The 16,094-nt window shown below is 36.6% G+C and overlaps 1 protein-coding gene and 1 long non-coding RNA gene across 2 annotated transcripts in view; both read left to right on the top strand.

Annotated features, from left to right (window-relative positions):
• The window catches only part of LOC131496463 (coiled-coil domain-containing protein 144A-like), a 52,907-nt gene extending 49,051 nt beyond the window's left edge, over nucleotides 1–3,856 (top strand). Inside the window, exons 16-17 of the mRNA XM_058702022.1 lie at nucleotides 2,784–3,074; nucleotides 3,614–3,856. Coding sequence (XP_058558005.1) covers nucleotides 2,784–3,074; nucleotides 3,614–3,835 — 513 coding nt within the window. The 3' untranslated portion in view covers nucleotides 3,836–3,856. The remainder of the gene's footprint in view (nucleotides 1–2,783; nucleotides 3,075–3,613) is intronic.
• A 1,221-nt stretch (nucleotides 3,857–5,077) lies between these two features.
• LOC131495949 (uncharacterized) lies at nucleotides 5,078–12,861 on the top strand. Its single transcript, XR_009254195.1, has 3 exons — nucleotides 5,078–5,297; nucleotides 11,353–11,397; nucleotides 12,775–12,861. It is a non-coding gene; the product is annotated as an uncharacterized LOC131495949 (long non-coding RNA).
• Nucleotides 12,862–16,094: the final 3,233 nt, after the last annotated feature.

Raw genomic sequence — 16,094 nt, 5'->3', positions numbered from 1 at the left:
ATCTTAATCAGGTGCAGTGGGGATAAGCTGCCTGGGTTATGGTATCTCAAGTATAGCCCCTTGATTGCAAGGGTTCTCAATATGAGGACTTGAGAACGAAAGAGACAGTTATTTACCACTCACAAATGGAACATTCTAGTCAACTGCTGAAGACTCTCCCATTCAGAAAAAGAAGATGGGAAGCACCATAGTCCATAAGAGTTTTGAAATATAGCCTGATGCATGCTGTCAGTTCTTAAGTTAGGACTTAGTCCTAACCACGGGAATACTTCCTCCATGTCTCTTCCCTTTCTTTACTCTTTAAACTCTTGGTTCCTTCCTTTTCATAAGGAATGACTTGTATTTGCAGCTGTTTTTTCATCCTGCTTCCTCCCTGTGGGACTTCTAAGACCCAAAGGCCTCTTTTCATTTTACACTATTTGGCCCCTTTTAGTCCAAGGTAGCAAATAGTATGTTTGCTACTATAAATCTCTTACCTTTTTTAGTTTTCTGTAAATATTACTGGATTTCATGTCGTGTTTTAGCAAAGCGACCCTCGCAAGTCCTTTTGAGATAAGCTTTTCGCTTCAGTTTCCTGTGAAGCTCTTATAGGAAAATGCCTTTAAAATTCGTCTACTCTTGGGGCTCCTGGCTGGCTCAGTTGGTAGAGCATGTGACACTTGATCTCTGGGTGCTGAGTTTATGCTAATTCCACACCCATGTCGGGTGTGGAACCTACTTTAAAAAAAAATCTTACACTCTTAAGATCCTTAAAGAAATTGGAGGCATACCTTAAATCTTCCTGTTTTCCTGGTAGCACCCTGGATTTTTTCTTAACCCAAAAGCCATTTCTTTATTTTAGCATTATTTGACAGTTCAACATGTAGAGAGGCTGTAAAGGAGAAACAGATACTTGAACCCTGTAAGTCCTGGTTCCTTTCAGTTGCATAGTCTTTCTTTAGTTTCTCTTTCCTATCCGTTTCACTTTCAGGTATTTTGTAGCATGACTTTCCTTTCCTCCAGTGTCATTTTCTTCACTTGCTTAGAGACCCTTGCTGTCAGCCTCTTCATAGGCCTTCAGGGTTCCACTAAGAGTCTTGTGGAGGCCATTTTTGGGTCTCATCCTTACGCTTTTCTACATCTTTCCACTTCCACCTACTCTTGGTTCAAAGGAAGTTTACTTTTAGGGTTTTTTGAATAGCAGCACACCATTTTTAGTATCAGTATCTGTGGTAGCAATTTACTGCCGCATAATAAGCCACCTCAAAACCTAGTAGTTCAAAACAGCATTTCTCTTGTTCACCAATCTTATTTTAGGCAAAGCAGAGTAGGGCAACTCATTTCTTCTTCATTTGGCATCAGCTGGCATAACTGGAAGCTGGAGACTAGAATCATCTAAAGGCTTGTTCACGCACGTGTTTGGCTGTTGAGGCTGGCCTTTGGCTAGGACGTTGGCTAGTCTCAGCTGGAGTATCTACACGAAGACTCACTAGGTAGCCTGGGATTCCTCACAACGTGGTGGCTGGGTTCTAAGGGTGAGCTTCCCTAGAGAAAGAAAGTCAGATGGAAGCTGTATCACATTTTCTAAACTGGCCTTAAAAATCACAGCAGTTGGGGCGCCTGGGTGGCTCAGTCGGTTAAGCGTCCGACATCAGCTCAGGTCACGATCTCGCGGTCCACGAGTTCGAGCCCCGCATCGGGCTCTGGGCTGATGGCTCAGAGCCTGGAGCCTGCTTCCGATTCTGTGTCTCCCTCTCTCTCTGCCCCTCCCCCGTTCATGCTCTGTCTCTCTCTGTCCCAAAAATAAATAAATGTTAAAAAAAAATTTAAAAAAAATCCCAGCAGTTCTGCATATTCTGTTCACTAGAAACCAGTTACTGAAGCCAGCATATATTTAAGGGGAGGAATTTTCACAGAAGTATCAACGAATTTATTAAACCACCACATCCATTCACCTTGTCTTACCAATCATATAGAATGGATGGAAGTCCTTCCCAACTCAGCATCACTGAAACTCCACCAGTTTTGTTGTTGTGGTTGTTTTTGTTTAGTATGATCTCTTATTTTCTGGAAAGTAACAACGGATTACAAGATAACAGTATTGAATTAAATATTTTTTTGCTTCAAAAAATATGTGGATCATCCAATTAATGTTTTATACTGGGAGATGTGATTTCTTAACACATCCTGGAGAATCATTTCTCCTGTGAATGCACTTCAAATTAGCATAAAACATTTGCAGTTCAGAAACAGACCATGGTGTTAGAGTCATTACTTATAGATTCATGAATTAGAGTCTTATTTCCAGAGTCTTATCTTGGGACGTATTTTTTGACGTGGGCATACATAAGTCAATATGATATTGCTAAAACTTCTTTAAAAGTTATGGAGTGTTAAGATGGGGGAAGGGCCAAGAGACTTTCTCCTAAGAGGGGACTTATGAAAGAAAGATATGAAAAAATCATAGAAAGTAAAAGTATAGAATTGAGTGCAAATGTTGTGTAGTAAAGAGAATGATAGCAAAGATCTATTTCAGTAACACCTGATGGCTTTAACTTGGCTCTTGATTTTCTGAGTTGTTTAAGGTTCCACATTCTAAGACAGGTAACATTTTATTGCAAATGAGTTTATTTATAATTTGAGTGCCTGGCTGGCTCAGTTACTCTTGATCTTGAGATTGTGAGTTCAAGCATCACACTGGGCATAGAGATTACTTAAAATCTGAAAAAAAAATTTTTTTTCATAGTAGTTTTGAGTTAGACTCTTTTCACTCCCTTCCAAACTATAGTGTTTTATTCATGCAGGCTGATGTCCTTACAACAGAACTGGAAACTACATCTTCAAAATGTCTACACCTGGATGCAAAAAATCAAGTTCTTCAACAAGAGTTATTATCAATGAAATCTTTCGAAGAAGAACGTGAAAAACTAGAGAGCAATAACAAGAAGTTACAGCAAGAAGTAGTAAAATTGAAACAATTTATGGAAATGAATATGGTAGAACGCAGTCAAGTGGAACAGTATAAACGGGAGATTGAAGAAAGAGCACGACTGGACATAGAAGAAAAATTACACGAAGTCAACCTGTTTTTACAGGTTAATTGATTGATCTGTAATGTGCTGTAATTCATTTCACTGCAAATTACATTTTGGATAGATGTATTGTAGGGGTTTCCTCTACTTGCTTTATGGTAATTTGTAGATTTCTGGAGGCATTTGTTCCCCCCTTTAAAGATTTCAGTTTTCATCATTATTCCTACTAAATCGAGAGGATAAGAAAAAATGATGATTTAAACAACTAGTCTCACTATGAAGAGGAAAAGAAAAATGATTTAAAAATTGCACTGTACTTGGATTATTCTTAAGTTTATTGTTGACTTTTAAAATTTTGTCATTGATTCTACTATTTGAATTATCAGATTGTGTGAATACTAATACAAGAATGATTCAACTTTAATTTTATAAATCATATGATAAATATGATATGATATTTATGATATGATAAATATTTTACATTTGAGCTTTTTTTCATTTAAAATTGCTCTCTGAATCATTGACTCCGAACTAAAGGAAACAGGTATAATTAGTTATTCAGTTTATAGCTATTTTAAAACTATCCTGTTAATTTGCTTTAGGCACAAGCAGCAGCTCAAGAAGACTTGGACCAGTTAAGAGAAAATGCTCATGCTTCAACGAGAAGTCAAATGGAACTTAGAATTAGAGATCTGGAATCTCAGGTCTCTACAATGAAGACTTCTCAAGAAGATTCGACTAAAACAGAGTTGGAAACCTACAGGCAACTCTACCTAGAAGAATTAAAAGTTAGAAAGTCCTTGAGAAATAAGCTGAACAGGTAAGTCAAAACAGAATCATAGACAAGAAATTTAGCTTATTAATTTGCTTCTAAAGCATAATTTCTGTGGAGCCAAGATCATGAGATGAGTAGGAAGTGAAAGCCAACTAGATCGTGTCATTTTGAGAAATGATGTTTCTAAGTGAACTTACCTTTGAAATGTTAGTCCAGGACAGTTTCAATCCCTCCTCTTTTTTTCGGTTTTACAGACCTCTTCCCCCACCCCCTCCCACACCCCCCGCCCTGTATATTTTCCATTGATCGGATCTGCTAGTCTTTAAGTGCATTGTTTGAAGCTTTCTCATTTAGAAGCATATTAGTATAAAATTGATTGTCAGAATTACCCTAAATAGAAATGTCGATGAGTTTCTTTTTGGAAGATTACATCTTTAACCTAAAAGGTCAAGTACTACTACTATTCATCCTGGCAGCTTGGTACATTTATTCTCTTGATTGTGATCTTTGGTATGATTACTAGAGTGGGCCTTGAGAAAAACTATCCTTTATGCTTTTTCTACATTACATAAAGGCATACAGGTGAAATACAGAAAGACTCACACAGGGCTGAAGGGTAGTATAATTCCCAAAATGGCTAAAAAGAGCACCATGGTGGAAGGGAGATATGTGGAAGACTGAAGACAGAAAGGGCAGATTCTGCCTCCAGTGCCTTGGTAACTGTTATAAGCTAATTGCCTCTGTAGCTGTTTTAGTTCTTTCTGATCACACGTCTGTCATCTACTATCTCCCCTAGAGATTGTTGGTCTCATGATTCCTCAGTGTCAAATGCTCAGTTTCTTTGAGATAATAAGTGAAATGTACAAGAGTGGTGAAAGAAAATGCTTGAAAATGTCTTTGAGGGATGGTTTAGTTTTATATCTGTAAACAGGTTTACTAAATATAAGTGTGTATATATAATGGTATCCTGAAGCATCCTGTCAGTACAGCCATCCCAGAAGACAGCAAGTATTATTTGTTAAGCCATGTACATCACTGATAGCCACTTATTTCCCTTCCCTAATTTGAATTGTTAGGAATCCCCCTGGAAACAAAAGTATTTCTTTAGAACAGTTTTAAAAGTACAATTTTAGATAGTAGGTGTGCTCTGTCACATGTTCAGTGCTAAAACACTGTTCAATGGCAAATGCTATTTACTATTATGGAAACTTAAAAAAATGTATGTCATTTAGGAATGATTTAGGGAAAAAGAAAATGTATTTGTGTTTTTTAATCTTCACAGGAGTAATGAGAGACTGTCAGAGAGCAATACAAAACTTCTTGTGGAGAGACAGCAGCACCAAACTTTACTCAGGACCCTTACTATGAGCCCAGGCCTGGAACCACCTTATTGTGGACATTTTGAAAATAATTTAGTGCTCAATGGAAACTTTACTCCAGGAGGAAACTTAGTGATTCCTACCTTGAACCCACGGCCGTCATATGACTACTGAGAGACTTCCTTGTGGAAGGTTAGTTATATTATCTGTTTTACTTTGGGTTTCAGATATCTGATATAATAGTTACTTTTATTTTGGTGAAATTCTGAGTTGTTTAAGTAACTAATACATACGAAGTAAAAGTCATAATTATATGTGCTAAGAAAGAACTGAGGTAAAATTATATATATATATAATATAATATATATAATATATTATATATATAATATTAATATAATGTATATAATATATATTATAATATAATATATAATATATATAATATTAGTCCCTTGATCTCTCATTTCTAAGAGATACTTATTTTTATTTTATTTTACTGAGAGAATGAGTGAGTGCATGCAGGGGAGGGGCAAAAGGAGAGGAAGAAAGAGAATCCCAAGCAGGTTTCATGCTCAGCACAGAGCCGAATGTGGGGCTCGGTCTCAAAACCATGAGATCATGGCCTGAGTCAAAATGAAGATTTGGACACTAAAAACAACTGAGCCACACAGATGCACCACAAGAGACACCTAGTATTAACTGTATTCAGTAAATACAACTAAACTGACCCATGTAAAATTTCCTGAAAAGCTTTCATTTAAATTTGATTTTAGAAAGTAAATGTGATTGCCTGCTAACCATAGGTACACTTAGATGCTTGGACTTATTTTCAGTTGGCAGTGGTTCATAAACATTTGAACGTTTTGTTATAATCCAGTTTTTGCACCCCTGTATGTCAGTGAATGTTCGTCCTCCAAACACTTAACGACATGAATGTTTACTATTTAAAAGAATCCATGGGGGTGCCTGGGTGGCTCAGTCAGTTCAGCGTCTAACTCTTGATCTCAGCTTAGGTTTTGATCTCAGGGTCATGAGTCCAAGTCCTGCATTGGGCTCTACGCTAAGCATGGAGGCTACTTAAAAAAAAAAAAAAAGAATCCATGGTAAGTCCTTTTTATGAATTAAATCAACTTGTAACACTAAAAAGATTAATTTCTCTTTTAAGTTAAAATTTTGCTATTTTCTTACACGAGAATACATCTTTAATTGCTTTCTTATTTATGGCACTCTTTTTTCTTTTTCCTTTTTTTTGACTTATACCACCTTTGTTTCTATTTTTATAAAATATCTTGATGAGTGATTGTAGAGCATTTTATAAATAGCTAAATCAAGCAAATATTTGAATTTTTAAAATGAAACCTTTTTTTCTTCAAATGAGTTCTTTGCCCCTTTCTCTTTTCTTTTTCTGGAAGCCCTTGAATGCAAGTATTATTACACTGGATGTTGTCACACAGGTCCCTTAACCTAGCCTCATTTTAATTTTTTTTTTAATTTTTTATTTTTGGCTTGGATGATTTCTACTACCCTGTCTTGCAAATTGTTGATCTGTTCTTCTGCATCTTCTTATCTGCTGTTGATTCCCTCTAGTGTATTTGTCATTTCTGTTATTGTATCCTTCAGATCTGATTGGTTCTTTTTTATATTTTCTGTCTCTTTGTTGATGTTATCACTGGATCCATTCATTCTTCTCCCAAGTTCACTGAGCATCTTTATGACCGTTACCTTGAACTCTTTATGAGGTACATTACTTATCTCTGTTTCACTTAGTTGTTTTCTTAGGTTTTCTCATGTTCTTTCATTTGGAATGTACTCCTCTGTGTCCTCAGTTTGTCTGACTTTCCATGTTTGTTCCTAAAATGGTTCCTATCAACTTTTTCTCTCTTTCGAGTGGGCGTTGCTTTTGAACAATGTACGTTAGTTATGAAGTCAAGGAAGAAGAGAATGTTTCTGTAAGTGTTGTCTAGTCATTTTTCTTGGTGGAGCTGTGACAGGTGACACTGGGTAGGTGGCAAGTAACCCTGGTCTTTTCTTTCTAAATTCAGAACACAGGAGACAGGGAGATGGAGATAAACTTAGTAGCTTTATTACTAATACACACTAACAAATTGGAGGATATGATTTAGGTTATGTTAGCCACATTGGGCTTCCTCCCAAATTGGGCACTTCCCCACACAGTTGTAAATTGAGGAAACAAATGCTTGACACCCACCCCGGGGGCAGGGTGCTTACCACAGAGCTGAGAGCAGACCCAAATTCATGTTACTGTGGGCAGGCACATCTTTTCAAAGAGGAGATTCAGAAACACATCAGCACTGCTTAGCTCCTTCTCCCAAATTCACCTGTTAGGTAAGTCTCCTTTCCCGTCGGGAGGGAGAGAGAGATAAGTCCACATGTGAGAAGTGAAGATTCACCTATAATTTCCGACTGGATTTAAATTATTAATAAAGTCAATTGTGTCTTTTGTACATACCAACGAATGATGAGAGGTTAGGCAGAAGCATGCTAGATGGGAAAGAGAAATCTGTGTTGGGTTTCAAATTTTGCTATAAATAACCACACCATGGGTTCACTCATTGGTTGATTGATGTTGATAAACCAAATTTTCTTTGGAAAGAATAAATAATGCTTTCAGGAAGAATTTCCTCAGTTTCAGCTTGCTTGCTTCACCTAAAGATTTTCTCTTTCAAGTTCTCTGTCCTGTGGTTTAAAAAAGTTGTGCTTGGCGTGCCTGGGTGGCTCAGTCGGTTAAGCGGCCAACTTCGGCTCAGGTAATGATCTCGCGGTCTGTGAGTTCGAGCCCCGCATCGGGCTCTGTGCTGACAGCTCAGAGCCTGGAGCCTGTTTCAGATTCTGTGTCTCCCTCTCTCTGACCCTCCCCCATTCATGCTCTGTCTCTCTCTGTCTCAAAAGTAAATAAACATTAAAAAAAATTAAAGAAAAGTTGTGCTTAAAAATTGACTGCTACTAAAAGAAGTTAACATAATTTCTGTTCCTTTATTTTCATTCATGACTTTAAAATTTGTAATTTAGTTAGAGAGCTACTATTGTGTACCTCATACCTAAGCATTACTGAACCACATGACAAAGTTTTATGTATTCATTTTCTCTGAGTCATACTTAAAATACACGTATTTTTCCTGACTATGAGGAAGTAACTGGCATAGAACTCTAGGCTTGGTAAGACCACAAGTGTATTCCTGGTCTGCATCTAGTTGGTTTCATGACCTCAGGCAAAGTACACTCTCTCTGAGCCCTATTTGTCTATTACGCAAAATTCGGGATTTTGACTAAATTAGTGACTTTTATACCTTCAAAATAATTTTTTTCAAAGAATAGAACGTTGTTTTTTGCTTTTTGCATTAAACTGTATTGTGTAAAACAGAGAGAAGTAGAGCTGTCTAACTAAAGGAGAGATGGAGACTACGGCTGTGACTTCCTTGTCCCTCAATCCTGCAGTGTCCCCAACCGAACCTTAGATTTCTATGGGCCATATTTGAATGTTAACAGTTAATGAGAAAATCCTTCTAATTAAAAATCCTTTAAAAATGTTCTTTGAATTAAAATTTGCTGATATATAGTTTTTCTGTGTATAATTTTCTCACCCTCTTATATTTCTGATCAATGGAAAGGTATACATAAAAGTACACATGTGTTCTTATTCATGGACTTGAAAGCTATTTTCACCATCGAAACACAGTTTTTACTTAGATAAAAATATAAAGGTCACAAAGGTAAATATTTAGGAAAAAAGCTTTTGGGGAAAAGATGCAACATTACCTTGGTAGCTCCTTAAGTCATGTCATATAGAAAACGAGGTTTATATTTTATATCGTATTTATTAATGGTAATATAAAATTGTTTGAATAAAGCCTTCTCCCATCATCTGGTATTGAGTTATTAATTTTATAAGTCTGGTATAGTCATGTTGTCCCATTCATTTTATAAGGCCTGAATATAATGCTACTGTCAAAAAAGTGTTATGGTTCCTCAAAAACTTAAAAATAGATATTCATTAATTCCACTGCTGCGTATTTACCCAAAGAAAATGAAAACACTAATTTGAAAAGTTGTATGCATCCCTATGTTTATGGAAACATTGTTTGCGATAACCAAAATAGGGAAGCAACCTAAGTGTCCATGGACAGATGAATGGATAAAGACAATGTGTAATATGCATACAATGAAATATAGCTCAGCTATCAAAAAGAATGAGATCTTGCCATTTGTGACAACATTGATAGACCTAGAGGGTATTATGCTAGGTGAAATAATTCGGAGAGAGACAAATAAATACTATCTTATTTCACTTACATGTGGAGTACAAAAAAAAAAAACAAAACAAGTGAACAAACAGAATCATAACTACAGAGGACAAATTGGTGGTTGCTAAAGGGGAGGTGGGTAGAGAGGTATGGGCAAAATAGGTGAAGGGGAGTAAGAGGTACAAATTCCAGTTATAAAGTAAATAAGTCACAGGAATGAAGAATACAGCATATGGAATATCCTCAATAATATTGTATTAATGTTGTATGGTGACAGAGGGTAACTACACGTATGGTAGCAAGCTTAGCATAGTGTATACAATTGTCCAATCTGAATTTGTATACTGAAAAACTAGTGTAACATTGTATGTCAACTATACTTCAATTATAAAAAAGGTATTAGGGAAAACAGTCTTTGAAAATATTGGGAAATATGTCAGCCAAAACATTTGTCTTCACACCTAAATTTGTAAAGACATTGGAATCTTTATCACCACAGTGTTGACTATGTCCTGTACACTATTTTGGAGCCTGTTTGGGGCATTCAGGGAGAGGCTACCTTGTCTAAGAAAGATCTAAATAAGAACATTCTAGACAGGAACAGTTGTAATATACAGTTGACCCTTGACCAACATGGTTTTGCACTGTGCGGGTCTACTTTACTTACACATGGATTATTTTTGGATACTGTACAGTACTGTAAGTGTATTTCCTCTTCCTTCCATTTTTCTTAATGTCATTTTTTGCCCTAGCTTATTCTACTGTACGAAACATGTATGAACCGGCTGTTTATGTTACCGGTAATGCTTCCAGTCAACAGTAGGCTATTAGTAATTAAGTTTTGGGGGATGAAAAATTATATACAGGTTTTTGACTGTACCCCACCCCTGTGTTATTCAAGGGTCACCTATAGTTTTAAATATTCGTACACATTTCATAAGTGGATAACCATAACTTTAATAAGTCAAGTGTTTCAAAACTTGGTCCTAATTTGGAGAAAGGAAACAAAGTTACAATTGAAAATTGTATATTGTTTTCCTTATCTCTAATGGAGAAAGTTATACATCAGAAGCTAACTTTGAAAACTGTTGTAACCCTCTATTTTTCCTTTCTTCAAAGAGATTTTCTGAAATCTTTGTGTGCATATGAAAATAAATAAGTGTTTTAGTCATAATACAGATAGCAAAATATTTTTACTCAATTTTTTGCCAGTAGAATTTCCACATGACAGTAAGACAGTCCCACTTTTTTCATTTTATATGTATTTAAGAGTCAGTCCTGAAAAATTAATAGCAAAAAGCATTCCTTCAAATTTTGTTTTTCTAAAAGTGAAAAAATGGAAAGCCCATTTTAAGGAACTATTCATTAAGGTAAAAAACTGATTAAACTTTCATAAATGGCAGTTTTTCTAATCATTTCCAAGTAATAATTCAGTATACAATATGATTCTTGTTTAAACTTTTTGTACCAGTAAGACCAAACATCACGTTTCAGAGATTATACACATTCAATAGATCAATATTGATTGTGCTTTTTATCACATTCACTTAAATAGTATTATATATATATGTATATATACATATATATATAATATGCACATATTATATGTATTAGTATAATACACATAATGTATTATATATATAATATACACATATTATATATATGTATACAAACACACGTGTATATGTATACATATATATAATACATATGTATTATACATACATATACACGTGTATACATATACACGTGTGTGTGTGTGTGTGTGTGTGTGTGTGTGTGTGTATGTATCTGTTCTCCGTTATCTAAAACTAAAATAAAATAGGTAGGAATTTATTTTATTCATGTGATAGTTTTTCTATTTAAGCAATCCCTAACTTTGGTTTAATCTCTACAAGTATTATTTCAAGACCACATGTCGTAAGCTATATATAATTCTTACCATGTCTTGTTTACCTTACACATTCTAAATAATATTTGGCTTATTTCAGATGCAGCGGGAGTTGGAAAAAGAATAACCAGAGCACTAGAAGAAGGTATGTTGCCAAAATGTATGAAGTTATATATCATTGATTTCTGAACTAAACTATAAATAGTAAATGTCATCCCTTTCCATTGTTTGGATAATAGATACTACATTCACATTTTTTGTACATATCTAATAAAAAATGTAAAAGCATGAGCATAATGAAGAACACAATTCCTCCTCATTTAGTCCTCATGTTTCATAGCTCTTTTAAAATCTCCCACAAGTCTAGGGGCACCCAGGTGGCTCAGTCGGTTGGGCGACTGATGTCAGCTCAGGTGGGTTCAGGCCCCACAGAGGGCTCTGTGCTGAAAGCTCGGAGCCTTGAGCCTGCTTCAGATTCTGTGTCTCCCTCTCTCTGTGCCCCTGCCCGCTTGTGGTTTGTCTCTCTCTCAAAAATAAACGTTAAAGAAGTTTTTTCAATCTCCCTAAGTCTATATATCTGTTATTATTCCTGGCGACAATCTTCCTTCACTGGTGCCATCCCTGTGGAACTGTCAACCTGCACAAGTCTCAGAAAAGGTGTGCTTTATCAAATTGTTGTTTCTGCTAGTGATAGAAGACCCAAAAATCCAAAGTCGTCTTAGTAATGCTTGGTTAAGTAATTAGAGGTCATATAGCTGTCACTTGACAGGTAACGGGTTTCAATCTTCACTCATTGACTTTGTCATTGCTTTTGCCCTCGGGTAAAACTTCAAATTCCTTAGCATGGAATGAAAACACCCAAATCAGTTTGCTTCTTGCCAGATGATTCAGCCTTGTCTCTCACTATTTGCCCTACTCTGCTGCTTTGCTCTAGCACCTTGTCAAACTAAACTACTCATAATTGCACAAGTGTTCTTCCTCACTTCTAGCTCTTTGTATGTGCTTCTTCCCTCTACCTAGCATACTTTTTCCTTGTCCTTCAGGTATCAGCTGACATATCACCTTCACCAAAGAGCAGACAATATTGACACAAAACTGGGATGTCCCTTCCGTATGTTCCAGTAGTGCTGTGTTTTATACCTGTCACTTACATCTGTTTACTTGGCTCTGTTTGGAAATGCCTGTTTGATTTTTCAGTTTATAGTTTATGATTGTTCAGGGTGGACTGTGTCCTCATCTTGTAATTTCACCTTGTAATGAAAAAACCAGAAACTCTGATATGTATCCACAATAGCAATTAATTCAGTGTGCAACCCTGAGCAAAATATATTTAATACTAATCTTGGGTTTCATATTGCAGTTGTACATAGGTATTTTTCATTTTTCTTAACATCATAAAGGCCCCAACTTTCTTTTTGTCTTTTTCTTTTTTTTTTCTTTTCTTCTTCTTTTTTTTTTTTTAATCACTTGTAGTTGAAAATTATTTTGGAGAAAGAAAATAATTCTTTCTTTTCCTTTTCAGCTGCTACCGAATTTGAATGAGGATCCTGTAGAAATCCTTTAGTATCTACTGATGATTCAATTCTAAATCAAGATCCAGTATGGAAAGCGCCACGAGAATATGTACAGATTTTGAACAAAAATTATACAATTTGAAAAATAAATAGAAAAAATTTACTGGATGCTTACAAAACATTTTCATTGCTTCCCAATTGAACACACTATACGGCAAAATCTTGATTAAAGGAAAAAGTTTTTGTTTCATATGTGTGTAATGAAAATCTTTATAATATTTCAAACTATGTTTCTTGGCATCCCATTAACTTTTAAGCACATTTTGTACGTGGAAACCAGCACTAGAGGGTTTTACATACATCAGACCGCTCCACTACCAGCGGTTTGAACAGCACCCAAACAACCAAGTTGTCATTAATACTTCAGTAGTGTTCATGGATGGCTTTTTGTATTTTCCAATTTTTATGACTATATGTGGGCCTAAAGATTTAGACATTATTTTGATGTATTCCTGCTGTGGCTATTGACAATGTTTGTACATATTACATTTTTTTTATAGTGCCATAAAACCTATCTATGATTTTAATTGTAAACACTGATTCGTAGCTCTTTCCACATGGAGAAATAAGATTTGCCAAAGGCTTTTCACCTTTTCTAGTTATTTATTTATTTATTTTTGATTTGCTTTTTAGAAACAAAGTTAGAGAAAATAAAAATTAGAGAAAAAAAAAGAACTCCCCCCCCCCCCCGCCCCAAAGCCATTTGCAAGTAAATTGCTAATGGGATGCCTGATTCCTGTAGCATTTAAATCCTACAAGTCAGTACATTCCACATAACTACCATACAACCTTCACAATCAGAACATTAACTCTAATACACTGGATGCTTGAACAATGGGGTTAAGGGCTCTGACCCCACCCTCCACAGTCAAAAAGCCATGAACAACTTTTGACCCCCAAAGACTTAACCACTACTACTACCAATAATCTTTTGTATATGTATCATACTCTATTCTTAAAATAAACCTACAGAAAAAAATACCATGAAGAAAATTATAAAAGAAAATACATTTCCAGTACTGAAAAAAATATCTGTGTGCAGTCAGTGCACCCATTAAAACTGTTTTGTCCAAGGGTTAAGTATAATTCTATCATTTATTCCTCATAATTCTTTTTTTTTTTTTAACGTTTATTTATTTTTGAGACAGAGTGAGACAGAGCATGAACGGGGGAGGGGCAGAGAGAGAGGGAGACACAGAATCAGAAGCAGGCTCCAGGCTCTGAGCCATCAGCCCAGAGCCCGACGCGGGGCTCGAACTCACGGACCGTGAGATCGTGACCTGGGCTGAAGTCGGACGTCTAACCCACTGAGCCACCCAGGCGCCCCCTCATAATTCTTTTTAAGTTTGGTCACTTATCTGTAGTATACGTTATACCAAGGAAGGTCCTGTTCAGAGCCATGTATTGAATTCAGTTGTATGTCTTAGTCTCTTTCACTCTAGAACAGTTCCTTTGTCTTTCCTTGACTTTCATGACTTTTAACCTTTTGACGAGTAAATTCCAGTAATGTGGAATGTCTTTCAACGTGGATTTTTCTTAGGTTTCCTTATGGTAAAATTCAGACCATACATGTTTAGCAAGAGTATCACTACAACCTACTCTTTGCATCCTATCATGTGACCTACAATTTTGAATTGTCCCCATACTGGTGATGTTAATGTTGGCCACCGGAGGTAGTATCTGCCAGGTTTCTCGCCTGGAATGTTAACTTTCCACTTTCCAATTATTTAGTATTTTATGGGGAAGTACTTTGAGATACGTAAATATCTCCTTTCTCAGACACCCTGTGCCAGGCTACGTCTTCTGCAGATGATTTGCCCCCTGCAGGTTCTGAAAACCCACACTGGGCTATTCTTCCCCTGTGCAGATGCCTCCCTACCCTGTTGAGTCTGTGATACTTCATTATTCTATACCATTCACTTTTCAGGGATGCTGTCACTTGAGCTCCAACACGGTGCAGGGTGACCTTACCGCACGTAATGCCTTCCCATTCTAAGCTCCAACACCTCACTCTGGACCCCAACTCCATGCCTCTGTTTCTAGGACTGGGAACTAAAGTGTTGGGGATGAGAAAGAAGAAAGGAAGGAAGGGCTCCACAGGTCTTTTATAATCAACTTGGCAAGCTCTCCAAAGCTGTTTCTCATTGGAATTGCATCGAATCGGTCAACAGTTTGTAAGGAAAGACATTTCTTATACTGATTTTTCCAAACACTTAGTCTTTTAATTGTCTAAGCTTATTCCCCACAATATATTGTTTCTTACTCGAGTGTTTTATCTGCAGATTCCTTTGTATTTGGTACATGCAGCGACATATAATCTATAAATAGTGGCATTTTTGTTTCCAATTCCTAGAGCTTTCATTTTTTTTTTGTTTCCTACTATAAGAATGATGTTGAGTAAATGTGAGGATAGTGAGTGTTCATGTCTTCTTGAAATTGCAACATGTAAAAGTAGTTTCCTATAACTATGTAGATAGTGGGGTTTTTAAAAGTTTATGTCTTATTAGTCTCTTAGTTTGCTCTTGCCGTTTACAACAGATCACCATCAACACAGCGCCTTAAAGCCACACACATTTATCTCACATTTTTATGGGCCAGAAGCTAAGCAATGGCTTAGCTGGGTCCTTTGTTCAGGTTCTCACAAGGCTGTAGCCAAGGTGTCTGCTAGACTACGCTTCCCCATTTGGGTGCTTCAATGGGGAAGAATCTGCTTCCAAGCCCATTGAGTTTGTTTTTAAGAGAATTTCCTTGTGACTGTATGACTGGACTCATTTCCACAGCTCTTTGCTAGTTGGAGGCTAGTTGGAGGCTTAGGTCCTAAGCGTTCCCAGACACTTGTCTTAGTCCTTTTGGCTGCTCTAACAAAATGCCATAGGATTATGAAAAAGAAAGTTTTATTTCCACCCTTCTGGAGGCTGGGAAGTACAAAATTAAGGCACTGGCAGATTCAGTGTACAGTGACGGCCTGCTTCCTGGTTCATGGACTCTGGTCTTCCTGCTTGGCGCAGGGCCAAGGGAGCTCTCACAGCCCTCCTTCATAAGGGCACTAATCCCATTCAGGAGGGCTCCACCTTCGTGACTTCATCATTTCCCAAATCCCCCACTTCTAAATACTATCACGATGAACATTAAGAGTTAACACATGTATTCGGGTGAGTGGGGACACAAATATTCAGCCTAGAGCAAGGCTGTTCCTTGTTCTTGGCCACGTAGACTTCCTCAATACAGCCACTTAGTTTAGGAGGCCAGCAAGGAGAATGTCACTTCA

Source organism: Neofelis nebulosa, chromosome 15 (genome assembly GCF_028018385.1).
Source record: "Neofelis nebulosa isolate mNeoNeb1 chromosome 15, mNeoNeb1.pri, whole genome shotgun sequence".
Classification (NCBI taxonomy): Eukaryota; Metazoa; Chordata; class Mammalia; order Carnivora; family Felidae; genus Neofelis; species Neofelis nebulosa.
This window is presented reverse-complemented; position numbering and strand designations above follow the sequence as displayed.